This window comes from Epinephelus fuscoguttatus, linkage group LG21, assembly GCF_011397635.1.
Source record: "Epinephelus fuscoguttatus linkage group LG21, E.fuscoguttatus.final_Chr_v1".
Taxonomy (NCBI): Eukaryota; Metazoa; Chordata; class Actinopteri; order Perciformes; family Serranidae; genus Epinephelus; species Epinephelus fuscoguttatus.
The window spans coordinates 18,127,822-18,142,034 of NC_064772.1; the positions used below are offsets into that span (position 1 = coordinate 18,127,822).

Genomic DNA, 14,213 nt, shown 5'->3' on the forward strand with positions numbered 1-14,213 from the left:
ACTTCCTCTCTCCTAAGTGTCTGTAATCAATGACAACCATCAGTGAAAACAAACTCTAACCTAAATTAAAGGAAACTATAAAGTTAATTTATTAATATATACTTAAATATAGTATCCTTGCCTAATTTGGGGAATATGCCAACTGAAAAAAAGATGTCTTCTTCTACTGTAGATAATTTTCCCAGAACTTTCTAGAAGCTGCTATCAACAGGAAAATCAGATATTACATACAGCAGACTTGAAGCCGAATTATCATTTATGAGCTGTATTAACAAAAAGCATAAACATATTAATTAAATAGCAAAAACGTTACATAACAAGTGAAAGCATCTCTAAAAATAGTCCTAACTTTAATATTGGAGTGGCACTGACAGACCTTCGCCAACTAGCACAGTCTGGACTGGTGACACAAACATATAACTATCTTTATATCTTATATTTTCCATTACATGCTTTACAAAACGTTTACAATTATCATAAGCTCCACAGCATTTGTGTTAATAAAGCTAATATTGTAGCTAGCTGCTAACTTGTCATTATTTCGGTTGGGGTAACGTTAGCTAAAGCCGGGCATAAACAAGGAGCTCCACACATTTAGCAATGTTTCAGGCTAGCTTAACTTAACGTCAGCAGGTACTTTAATCTGTCCCCAAACTGAAAACTACATCTGTGATAAAATAATAATGATAATATATATAATTCATGACGCCGACGGCAGCGGGGGACATCAGGTTGCGACACCACAGCATCCCCACATGCAACGTTTCCGTTGTGTTTACCGCCTCCTGAAAACACCTCCAACGGTCGTTCAGCGAGGTGAAACCGCGTCGACACACACTGCTAACATCTGTAAAAATAAGCGCTCACCTGTTTAAAGGAAATGTCCGCTCAAAGGCCCTCTCTTTCGTCGCAATTTGCCCGTCTTCACCCGAGTGAGGAGTGTGTGACTGCAGTCGCTGGTGGCTGGGTGCTGCTGGTGGTGTGGCTACTGATAACGACTAGCCCACTATGCTGCTGATGCTTTCAGGGACCGTCGGATATCGGAATTCCCACGCACAGGAATGGGCAGCGGTTGCCCTTCAAACGAGACTGGAGGGGTAATTGGGCTTAATTTATCTTTTTTCTTAAACTTATTTTTTTATTTCAGCTTCAGCATTCTGTACAATCAATATAGTTTTTACATAGCTCACATAGGACATAGTACTTTGATCAAATATACAAACAGCTATCCTGGTCTAAGACAAGTACAGTGAAGTGTTCAAGTGCACTATGATGTTCCTGAGATTTCAATTTGCAAGGAAAAAGAAATATAATTAGATACCAATAATAGTGATAAATGAATTTAAAAAAAATGTGTGTGAGTGTGCATACTACATGCACACCCACGAGTAAAAAGAGAGGAAACAATAAGATAAGATAAAACTTTATTGATCCCACACCTGAGAAATTCACATTCACAAACGGAGATAGAAAAAAGATTAGGGAAAAGCAAGAGAAGATAATAAATGTAAATAAACAGAGTTAACTTCAAAATATAAAAGTGGGATGGGAAAAGAAAGGGGGTATGGATTTTAGAGTTCCCTTACTGCATTAACAAACTCATTACAGGGCTCCACCTCTTTATGAATTGCATATGAATAAACCTCAATGCATATGTGATTTGTTCCATCTTATACAGTCCCCATATTTTTTTAATCCAGATGTTGTACACTGGAGGTTCAGGATTCAACCATCTAAATGTGAGAGGATTTGTAATAGAGTGGGATTGCTCTGAGTAGGATCACCCCTGGATCTTTGAGGATATTTTGATGGAACACTGCTCTCAGGGCATCTAACACATCCTTTAGGAAGTTGCCTAACTTGGTGCAGGACCAAAAAATATGAATGTGGTTTCCAATCTGTGGGCCACATTTTCTCCAACGCTCTGAATTGGATGGAGCCCGCTGAGCTGGTACTTGTGGGGTCCAGAAATATCTTACTTTCCATTTAAATCCTCGCCAGATATTGGAATTAGTTGTCAAATTTGCCTCACTATAGATATCCTTTCAGGTGTCTGGTGATATTTAGTTTGACATAGGGGTGTTGGTGGCTTAGTGGATAGAGCAGGCGCCCCATGTACAAGACTGTTGCTGCAGTGGCCCGGGTTCAACTCCAGCCTGTGGCCCTTTGTTGCATGTCATTCCTTCTCTGTCTCTTTCCCCCTTCACACTTACCTGTCCTGTCAATTAAAGGCTAAAATGCCCAAAAAAAATTATCTTAAAAAAAGACCAAAATGTTAATATCCACAGTGCAGCTGTGGCTCAGTCCACCTGTACATTTGACCTAACCTTGAGAACTTGTCATGTTTTTCTATGTCAAACTATTCTGGTGACTTTTACTATTTTGGGGTGATAATGCATTTACATTGTGTGTATTCTTAAACATCCATCCATTTTCATCCACTTATCCAGGACTGAGTTGTGGGGGCAGCAAGCTGAGCAAAGTACTCCAGACGCCCCTCTCCCCAGCAATGCTTTCCAGCTCCTCCTGGAGGATCCCGCAGTGTTACCAGGCCAGATGAGATATGTAATCCCTCCTGCGTGTTGTTGGTTTACCCAAGGGCCTCCTACTTGTTGGACGTACCCAGGGGGCATCCTGATCAGATACCCAAACCACCTTAACTGGCCCCTTTTGACGCAAAGGAGCAACAGCTTGACTCTGAGCTTCTCAACCTACCTCTAAGGCTAAACCCAGCTACCCTGTGGAGGAAACTCATTTTGGCTGTGTGTGTATCTACGATCTCATTGTTTAGGTTACTACCCAAAGCTCATGAACATAGGTAAGGGCTGGAAGGTAAATGTAAATCAAGAGCTCTGCCTTCCAGCTCAGCTCCCTCTTTAACACAACAGTTCAGCACAGCGCACATATCACCACTGACATCACACCAAACAAATGTGTTAATCAAGTTATCACAAACTAGCTTAAGAAATCTGGGGCAAGGCAGTGTTCCAGTGTAGGAATACTGATTATTTTTTAGAAATCTGGGTAAAATAGGTTGGGTGGTTCAGGGAGGGCCCACACCTCATTCTTGCTCCACAGACCTCGTAGTCAGTAAACCCACCCTTGCTTGGATTGACATGAAATTGTCTTACTTGCAACTGAAGCATCACCAGTACAAACAAATGCATTCTTTCAAATGCGTCAAATGTTCAAAACTGTGTAGCTCATGTAGGGAGATACTGTTAGACAATTATGATTACAAATGAGTACTAAAGTGAGAAAAAAAACAACAACACCAACAAAAAACATATAGTCACGGTGTTCAAAAATATTGCACTATGCTGGAGTCATATTATTACTGCTGTGGCACCAGTAAAGACAAAGGGTTCTTTGTGTTGAACTCTTATGTCACAATCAGAGTATTTAAGAAGAACTCTGGTTTTATGGCCCAGGCTGAAACCTTCTCCTATCTAACGACTGATGAGGCCATGAAACATTCTTTTGTGAATTCTTGTATGGTGTCGCCACAGGGAAGAGATAGCTGCAAATAATATTTTGTTAAGTTAACATTATTTTGAGTTTGAATTTACTGATATTGATATTATCATATTACATGTAAAAAAATAACACATGAACATACAAACAAACAGACAGAAAAAAGCAATATTTACAAATAATGAAATCCATCCATCTTCTAACTGCTTCATCCTCTTGGGGGTTGCAAGAGGCAGGGTACACCCTGGACAGGTCGCCAGACTATCGCAGGGCTGACACATAGAGACAAACAACCATTCACGCTCACATTCACGGACAATTTAGAGTTATCAATTAACCTGTATGTCTTTGGACTGTGGGAGGGAGCAGGAGTACCCAGAGAGAGCCCACGGTGACACGGGGAGAACATGCAAACTCTGCACAGAAGGGCTCCCACACCCGGGATTGAACCGGCAACCCTCTTGCTGTGAGGCGACAGTGCTAACCACCACACCACTGTGCCACCCTCTCCATAAGTCATGGAGTGAAATAAAACAGCCTCCCTATATAGATAAACCTATAGCTTAAACCTTTCTAAAGGTACCATTGTTACAAAAACCTGTCTTAGTATATGATATAAATTACCAATTATCCCTGACTTACAAGTATAAACCAGTCTAACATATGAAATATGAGCACAATATATATTCTACCAATATATATGTATGTGTATATATGTGTATATCCTGAATATCATGTCTTTATACCTTATCTTAAATTGGTGCATGCTTGGACATTGCTTGAGCTCCATTTTCTGTTCCATAACGCCACTCCACATATTCAAATACTAAAACTTTTTCTGGTTGTACATACACTGTGAGTTTTTGGAAATTAAATAATCCCCTTTAAATGATAACCCCCCTCTCAGGCATTTAATTGCATAAACAATGGATGATCTACTTTTACAGGACAGTTCCTCTATTCTGCCGCTATTGTGCTCTGGAACTGGGGAGCAAAATAAAAGTTGCATAACCCATCAGAGCCCATTGTTCACATAAATGTATACCAGAGGACTGAAAGCATGGGGTAGGTCTGGACAACAGTAAAACTAAACTAAAACTGAGGCTATTTAACACAAATGTTTGCACTCCTGTTCACTTAAAGGCTGGTTTGAAAGCAAATACCATCAGAATAGCTGCTACGAAGGTTTTTACGAGGGGCACTTGAACGCACCATGTCTTCGAACGTCGACAGCAGCGCTGATTCACTGACCTGCTCACACATCCATGATGACACCCAGCACACCCAGCGAACAGAGGACTGCTTACACTGTACACATGTGCATTGTGCATGAACTGACACACGGGGCCTGTCATGAGCCTGTGATATTCTTCACCAGTAAAGGAACTGGGCTGATTGGCATGCAGGGAGCAAGAACCAGGACTAGCCAGACGGCTCTCTGCGCCATCTGTCGTGTACTGTGGGAAACAGGTGACCTATGACTATTTTAATTATCAGCCTGGCCTACAAATTACTGCTGTGGAGGACCATCCCTGCCAATAAAAGAGGGGAAATGTGCATGAATAGGAGCAACAGTGTGTCTTTAAGTGACTGTGACCTCAGAGACCCTTATTCACAGAGGAGCTATGACACATTGTACTAGAACAAGTACAGGTATTACTAATACTAACAATGGCTTATATCTATTTAGATGTACAGCGCCAGGGCCATAATGTTGTATATGCTGCTTCACTGGCATGGCTTACTGGGACACTACATGGAGAGGAGCTGTCATTAACGTTTATGTTACTCAGACATCATCAGTTAACATTTAAGGATGTTTAGGTGGTCTTGAATGCAACACTGCTACCCAGTAAAAAGCATGGATGTATAAAAAGAACTGGATACAGCATTGGAGGCGAGGGCCTGTTCATGCCTGACAAAATGTCTGCGAAAAAGCTCCTTATCTCAAAATTTTGACTTATGTTAAAACTGTAAAATACTAACATGCAACACAAGCTGCCTTGGCACATGGTTTAAATGCAACTTTTAAATGTCTTACACACCCACACAAGTGTTACAAGATCCTACTCATAACTTTAAAAGCATTTACAACCTGGCCCCAGATTATATCTCTGTCCTTGCACGCTCACCCTGAACGCAGTCTGGTATCTTTAGACAGGAATCTGTGTGCTGTTATCATATCTGTGTTTTAGATTAAATGGACCAGAGCTGCTCCTGTGAGGAACCATGATTGTGAAATAACCTGCCAGAGGAACTTAACGTCTTCTCTTAAATCACATGTTGAAGTGGCTTTCACTGTTTACTTGATTGTTTGTACTTTGTGGTCACTCAGATTTTTGTAAGTGCTATATAAATACATTTTATTATAATTATTATCATTGTGTAAGGTGTGCTAGGGAGACGTCACGATATACCTGCCCACACAGAAGAGGTCTAACCAGGTACAGTAAGTGTAAACAGCCTCACCAGTGTGTAGGGCCTGTATTAGATGATGCGAGGGAACAAGCTTTAAAGGTACACAACATAGGAATTTTCGGCTACTGTTTGTAAACAATATCGCCAGAAAAAGTGAAAGCCAACCACTTGGTATGTGACCTAGCTTTATTTGCATTTTGTGTGTGTGTGTGTGTTTGTTTTGTTTTTCGGCACTGTGTCAGCAATTTTTTTATCTTCCTCTTGGATGACTGCTGCTTACGATCTGGGGCGAGATGCACAAAACATCTTAAGTTAAGATTTTCCTTTAAGTCCTAGTTAAGGTTTCCTCCAAATAAAATTGGTTACTTAAAATTTTCACTTAAGTACTTCTGGTTTTCTTCGTCTTATACTTACAAAAGTTGTTGTCTTTTCTTTTGGAGAACTGTATTCTTTCAGGCATGCATACACACACACTCACACATTAAAAAACAAAACAACAAAATACAGTTCCACCTTTGAGAGTTCCAGACCACTGCGTCTGTGCATGCCGCCATCTTGAAGGGCGATGTCCACATCCCTTGACTGTTTCACAAAAGATCTTAGCAACCAAAGAAAGGTTAAAAATAAAGGTACCTCTGACTCTATCTTAACTGCAGCATGGCAGAGTTTATGGTGATAAATAAAAAAAAAAAACTAACACACCCCAAGAAGAGTGTTCTGCGACCAGGAGAACCCAACTAATATACTGATTCTACACTTCAGATTAGATTTGCAAAATCTTCCTGTAATTGTTTTCTGTTTTGTGGTATTTAGGGATCAAATTTACTTTGTAGTTTGTGCTTTCTATGATTGTTTTCCTCCTGACATATAATCATTTCCTCCTCTGACCAATATGGTTTTCTTCTCTTCTTGACATTTTTCCACTATCTAACCATAAGCCAACTTTGTGAGATGATAACAGGCGTCACAAGTGTGAATCCAAGCAAACAAGTTGTCTCCATGGAAACTTTTACTGCTGGAAAATCTCTTTCAACACAGTAAATGAGTCAATGTTGTTCCTTAACTGAGGAAACCCTTTGAGTGATTCTGTGCAACTGTGTAAGTCCCTCAGCTAGGGAGAAACTTAGCCTTAATTGTCATACTTAGTGTTTGTGCAACCAGTCCCTGGTACTTTGTGGTTACCTTTTTCCAAAGTCCAAACCTCACATAAACACGCAGTGCTCAAGAACATCCCGAACTTTGCAAAATAATAAGAAACTGGTAAATCCAGGTAGAGGGCAGAGTCTCTGTGGATGAATACACTGCCACACACTTTAAGAGGGTCATAAGTGATGACTGAGAGGGATTACATTTGTATGACTCTATGCATTGTTTTATTTTTAGGGAAAATCCTTCATAATATACCATTAAAGTCAACACATGAGAGCCCAACTTCAATTAAACTCATTGCAGGAATAGGCCTCCATATTTTCAAGTTGCAGCTCAGAAAAACTGGGCAGGATACAGAGGATCTGGGTTACAAAAAAAAAGAAAACCAGAAGGCTGAACTCATCCTAACCCAGAGAAACAGATTGAAGCAGTGCAGGTTATTGCAGTTTTGAACCGAATTGAGGCTGAAATTACAGACTGGCATTGATTTTAAATGGAAAATGAAGGTCGTTCTTGCCGTTAAAGCCGGCCGGTGCTCTTGCCAGCAGAGGAAGACCCAATGAAAATGACAGATGGCTATTAATTATACTGGACATTATGGCCAGTCAGTATCTAATTAGACTCATTGAGCAGGAGGAATCGCAGCAATAGATATCATGCACAGGTCATTTTTTATCATACAGTCGATAGCTTTTCTCTAAACGTACTCAGACGCTGACAAATGCAGAAGGTTAAAACACAAACAGTGATCAGTCTCGACTGTAAACTGCAAAGCAGCCTCAATAACGGAGGCCAAGCTGCTGCTGCTCACATGCAAATTTTTGTAACCCTCAAATAAGGTTGGCCCACTCCCTGTTCATGTCTGGACAGGCAGAGCGCACCCTCCTAACGCTGCACTGTCACACACACACACGGTGCTATCCTAATGTGCTGCTAAGCCAAATTAATAAACCTGCATTTTGCTTGAAACCTTTTTGGGCTTGTTTCCATGTTCATAAAGCCAAATCTGAATTTCTGGTCTTTCCTGTTGCAACCAGGCGGCCAAAGTGTATTAATTATGCATCTTTGAAATGTTTCCAAGGGGTCACCAGCACAATGAGCTGCGGTTTAGATCATTTCTTTTATTATAAGCTGGCACTGGTGGGAGAAGGTGCCGGATTTTACATGAAGCGTCCAATAAACGCACAATTGTTTTCCCAAAATGTTCCTCATGCATTACCACTGGCTGACCACCAGATGGCACTGTTTTATAACAAAACCCAACCTGAGAGGGTGCAGGATATTTTCTCTTTGATGCAGTACCTGCAGCTATGAATGTCATCCTGTCCCATGATTTGTTGCTTGTTCATTAAAGACTGGAGCAGGTATGATTAACTTGTCAGATAATGCCTCCACGCAGGGCACACTCTCATCTGGTTTAATGCTCGCTCTCCAGGCGTGCACAGTCGATGGCACTTTTGGAGTAATCTTGTGCAAAGTAGGCTACAATCCACAATCACCCTCGAGTGATTTTTGATGCTTCCTTGCTTCTGCGGCAAGATAAACAAGCCTAAAAGCTTCAATTAGCTCTTAAAAGGCCTATGAGAAAGCTAAAGTATATTGCACGCTGAGGATGATTCATAACATCCTGCATTAACTTTGTCAGTTATAATCCATCACGAGGTAATAGTCTTAAATAAATCTCATAGTAATTGAGATGAATCCCTCATTTCAATGACAAGTCTGGTTTTTAAGACCCAATTATCACTTTGAGTTCCCTGGCCCAGCGGATGTGAGGGGTTCGGGCTCTGAGAGGAGAAGAGGGGGGCAGCAAAGTTGGCTGTTTCAGCAGGGAGGAGAGATGGACTCGGTCCAAAGAGGGATGGATATCTTCCTGGGCTGTACCGCATCAGAGGGCAGGTAGATTTATGACAAACGCACACAATCTTAATTTGTGCTCGGGCCGATAATGCATCTCAAGGCCAGAATAGTTCTGCTCAGTGTTTCTTAACTGGATGTTTCTTTAATTATATGTCAGAGGCCATAAAACTCAGGAGGAGATTTTCCCACAAAGCACTGTTTTATGTCTCGGTCATTACTGTAAATTACAAGCAACAAGAAAAGAGACTTATGGAAGGAAAAATGCAAAAAGAAAAGTGGGTTTATTCATTTCCATACACTCCTTTTTTTTCTCACCCTGTTTGTACACTGATCATTTGTGAGCCTTATCAACTGTTGTTGCTCCCTCAGAGCAAACGTCAGGGCGCTGACCAGGGAAGAGATTGTTCACCTTAGCGAGCATGTGTGAAAACACAAGGCCTCCACTCATCACACAAAGAAAAACAAACCTGTACAAATACTAAATAAAGGAATAATACAAGAGTAGTTGTAAACATATACATATTCACAAATCCATAATTATAGAATACTTTCCCCCCCCAAATTTAGTCCAGCAACATGAGCCACTTCCACACTTCAGATGGCATGAGCACACTTACAGCATGGTTATCGGACATGACAGTTAATAGTAGTAATAATCATAGGAGAAAATCGCAAAAGTTTCGGTGACCTCTATATGAAAATGCGTGATGGCTATACACAAGCTCCTCCACCTCCGCAGCCCTTGGCACACCACGAGGTGGCTTTAGAGTCCTACAGTCTGTCCCTCTGTCTTTATATTGCCTTTTTTATATGATGCCACTTAATCTTTGGTGAAAAATAACTGCCCGTTCATGTTCGATTACACAAGAGAGCAGCTGCTGCTCTTGTTTTTGTTTCAGCGCATGATATTTCCCGCTAAATTCAAACGCATCGCTGTTCTTCTAAAGTGTTCTGACACGTAATTAAACGTTTAACTTATTTAAAAGCAACACGGTTTTAAAAAAAAAAGGCTTCCTACCCTGCTTCATCCTTGCACCCTCTTTTTCTTCAGTATGCAGGTGATTATTTCCTCACCCTCGGCTTCGGCTTGGCACTCTCTCTCTCACACACACACACACACACACACACAAACAAACACAGTAAATCAGGCAGGTCAGTGCATCAATATGTTTTTTTTTAACTCCAAAGTCTTTCTCTTCCAAGCCTTTACTGTGGCGTCGAGTCCAATGATGCAGGGACAGAGAAGCCTTCGCCCCCCTCAGCTCAGCTCGAACCCGGCGGAGGATTCAATGGCATACAGCAGCTTGTTCCTCATCAGCTGCTGGTCGCAGAACTCCGGGAGCTTGAGCAGGTTCATGCAGGTGCTGGCGGTGGGCAGCCGCTCCAGGTCGTTGCCTCCGTTGTGGATGCAGAAGGCCGGGTAGAGCTCCTGCGTGCACACGTACAGTAAGCTGTTAATGCGCACCTGACAAATTGGCCAGAACATTCTGAGGCATTTAAAGACAGACAAATAATGAGATGTGAATCAATTCGTGTCAGCGATGATCGCAATGTCCAAAGCAATCCCGATTAAGCAATAAATGTCAGACTCCACAGGGGGATAAATGTTAAAAGAGAGACGTTAACATTAAGGTAATACAGTGGAAGTATAAATTTAGGAAATCAGGTTAGTGCTTGAAAGGTACTAAGTGGGAAACTGGCCCACAGCTTGACCCTTGGATGAGACACTGAAGGAATGGTCATTTCATGTTGTCTATCTGGCATTTTTTAAATCAAGCCTCCTTGTGATGAGGCCACCTCATCTGCAGACCGTGACACGGACCGTTTCCATCACAAGCCGGAGCCGACGAATAAGCTCCTCCACCCTGATTTCATCCCGCTATTTAAAGTTAGTGTACGCGGTTCAGCGGCCATACTCGCCCGATTAAATGGCTCTTCAGGGGCTTAGCCGTAATGACCCCATTTTTCTGACAATTACCGTATTAAACTATCGTTGCTTATTGAGAAAGTGCCATTACCACGGCTATCATTTTGGAAAAAAAAGAGAGTTTCCATCATCTTTTTTAAATGGCTTCTCCTGACAGAGCTATTTCTCCTCTAATGAATCCTGGGCCGTTTCACGACAGCTAATTAAGGCTTAGCTGGCTCAGGCTGAGGGCTGGGTCAGGGGCCGCTTCCCCCACGAATTACCGCCCTTTCCGGACCAGAGAAGAGACAGGGAAGGAGTGGGGGGGGACATCCACACGCTGGCCAAAGTCAAATTGATTAAATAAGGAGGGAAGGCAACTCTCAAACCCCAAGAGGAGGTGCGGCAAAGGATTTTGAGGAGAGTTTTGGTCCCTCTCTCACTCGACTGCAGAACTGCAATTAGGTTTTCTTAACTAATGACAGCCATAAAGAGTACTAAAACCTATCATACGATGATTACAGCTTCTGGTTAGACCAAGTAAGACATAAAAACTCTTTAATGGCCCTGAGCAACACTTTCTGCTTCTTCCCCCCCCTATCTCAAACTACCTAAGTGTCCCACAAATCAAGTCAGTGAGAAAGTGAAACAGCTTCCAATTAGGAAATCATTTCAGAAATAGGAGCAATAATGATTCAGCACTGCTAAAAAAATATTTAGAGGTACAGGAGATATAGTTCCCTTGTATGTTCATGTAACAGAAAATTGCTGCTTTCTGTCACGTCACACAGAAAAGTTCAAAAGTTCAACCTGCTGCTCCAAAGCTATGAATGGTAATATTTGTCCAGCCAGGATCTCCGACCAAGCCCACACATACAGGGCTGCAGAAGGAGTTCTTCAACAGACAAAGGTCATGAACTATAAAACAGTGGACGTGGAGATAAGACCTCACCACATTGGCTCGGCCTTATCGCCACCTAATTTGAAAATGATCATTTTGAGGGCTCTTATCAGTCTAGGTATTTTCATTACAAGCCCATTAAGAGGGAACACTCCCTCCTGTTGAGCTTGGAAAACCTGCCAGCAAAGAAGGATACAGGTAGTGCACAGTCTGCAGAGTGAGCACGGGAAGGAGAATAGATGAAGCGAGGTGAAAGTTCATGTCTGGTGGAAGCCTCACCTTGAAGCCCAGCAGTGGAGGTCTGGAGCAGCTGGTGACAAACTTCAGCAGCTTGCGCTTCTCCTCGTCTGTGAAGCCTTCGACCACCTCCCAAAAAATCTGGATGACAGGGTGAGTGGCCGAGTACCCGCCTAAAGGAGATGATGGAGAAAACTACATTATTTAACCAACACCTGGGGAGGATACAACATCCCTAAAATAATATATTTCAGGGTATTTTTGCAATAACAACCTTTGTGATGATGCAAAATAATACTGGAAAATATTTGATTATTCATTTTGAGAGGATACAATTTCAACAAAATAAGTGTAATAGTTTAACATGTCAGCTTCAAATACTGAGTAAAAACAAAATAAAATGTATCCCTCAGTTGCTTTGTAAACAACAATAACTCAGTGAGATCCAGATTTTATACAAAATATAAGTAGCAGTACCACAAAATATGAAAAATGTACCCTTGCATTTATCTATATATATATATTTTTTTTTAAATTAACAGGCGATGTCCTTGTTTTTTTGGAAAAATCCAAAAAGATTGAGTGGATTTTTTTTCCACCTGGACCTGTCTGCTCTGTTTTTTCTCCTCTGCTCTTCCAGTCATTCAGTGCTGACCATCAGACCCACCCACACACACAGACCTGCAATTATTTTGACAGGCTGATATGTAACAATGACAACTGCACAATCACATATATATTTAGGTTTTTGTCAAGCTTCACCTAGGCTTACATTAGGACAGGCTTCCTGTGGTTCCTGTGTGTGTGCAACGAGAGGAGAGGAAGTGATGCTGTGCTGCTGCCAGAGGAGTCGCTTACTGAGTTTACTCTGAGCGAAAAGTAGCAAAGACAGTCGGGAGCTCTTCATAAAACATTCAGGACATCCAGGCCTAATGACGCCTGGTTCTACACTACAGAAGTTGCTCCCCTATTTGTAACTTCTCCACTGTGGAGCCGGTAGCAATTTGCTTTCAGCCATGCTTTTTATTGCCGTACAACAGTGTGACGTCACTATGTAAAAAAACAGAATATTGCTGTTATAACAATATTTATTTTTCTTATCATATTGAAAATATTCTGGTATTACTGTGAACAATATGATATGGCACGCCCCTTAAGTGGAAAGCCTGTGTTAGAGGTGTGGGGCTGTAAGGGCATGGGTATTCACCAAGCATGGAAGGCCTGGCAAAGAGACAAGAATAAGTTGCTTTATGGGAAACGTATGATTAAGTGTTTTTGGGGCATGAGTCATACTAGAACTACAAGTAAGAATATCTCCACCTCTACTGCTGCTTAGATTTTGACCACTTTTTAAAATCTCCTGTAAGTCTCACAGGTTTATGGAAGTGCAATATTAAGTGACTGGAGGGGCTCTAAGAGTGGAAGGAAGGTGAAACTATATTTCTAAAATCAGCTCCTACCTGAGTAATTTGTGAAATTCTTCAGGTCGTCCAGACAAATTGGCACATGAGCCCCAGATATCAGCACCTATTAAAAAAAGGTAGATAAATATAAATCAATATAAGTTAAAAGTTTCTGTGAGTGATAAAGATGTTGCAGGCTGACGGACAGTTTTGCTCGTCATGCGCGCAGTGTACCTGGATTTCCTGCTGGTCGAACATGCGCAGCCACTCCAGGTTGACCACGTTGGCCAGTCCCTGTCTGAAGGCCAGGCAGTGAGGCCTGATCTGCTTGTTCAGCCTGTAGTCGGCCACCAAGTGGATGTAGGCTATCCGGTTTGCCGTGGTCACAGGAATGTCTTTGCCTCCCTGCTTCAGCTCAACCACCTGGGTCCAACAGGCACAATGCATTTGTAAGTCTCCTCACAGTTTTAGTTTGTATAGGTCTATTTAAATATGACACGTTCTGATAGGAGATAAGTAGTAACACTGTTGGGTGGCCATACTGCATATTTCATTATGCAGATGATATCATGTATATTATTGGGTCTGCCCAGAGTGCCAGATGACCAACAAACAAAGAAAGTGCATTAATTGTGCCAGGTGGATTTAATTCAATCACAGAAAGGTAATTAAAATGTTTTCCAACAGCACTCTGATTAAAGGTACAGCTCAATGTGAGTGTGTGTGTGTGTGTGTGTGTGTGTGTGTGTGTGTGTGTGTGTGTGTGTGTGTGGTTAAGTGCATTTCAGTGTTTCTAAATATAGCACATCCAATGAACATCTGGTCCAATACAATTTGGCCTCAAGTTCTCTTTTCATTAGCTATA

General features: G+C 41.6%; 2 protein-coding genes across 3 annotated transcripts in view; both read right to left on the reverse strand.

Moving 5' to 3' along the window:
* Positions 1-1,021, reverse strand: part of dnajb6b (DnaJ heat shock protein family (Hsp40) member B6b) — a 33,977-nt gene extending 32,956 nt beyond the window's left edge. For both annotated transcript variants that reach the window (XM_049564870.1, XM_049564872.1), the window contains exon 1: positions 868-1,021. The gene's annotated coding sequence lies outside the window, so the exon portion shown is untranslated. The remainder of the gene's footprint in view (positions 1-867) is intronic.
* An 8,142-nt stretch (positions 1,022-9,163) lies between these two features.
* The window catches only part of ube3c (ubiquitin protein ligase E3C), a 32,292-nt gene continuing 27,242 nt past the window's right edge, over positions 9,164-14,213 (reverse strand). Inside the window, exons 21-24 of the mRNA XM_049565006.1 lie at positions 13,583-13,771; positions 13,406-13,472; positions 11,988-12,118; positions 9,164-10,330 (exon numbers count right to left, since the gene is read on the reverse strand). Coding sequence (XP_049420963.1) covers positions 10,160-10,330; positions 11,988-12,118; positions 13,406-13,472; positions 13,583-13,771 — 558 coding nt within the window. The 3' untranslated portion in view covers positions 9,164-10,159. The remainder of the gene's footprint in view (positions 10,331-11,987; positions 12,119-13,405; positions 13,473-13,582; positions 13,772-14,213) is intronic.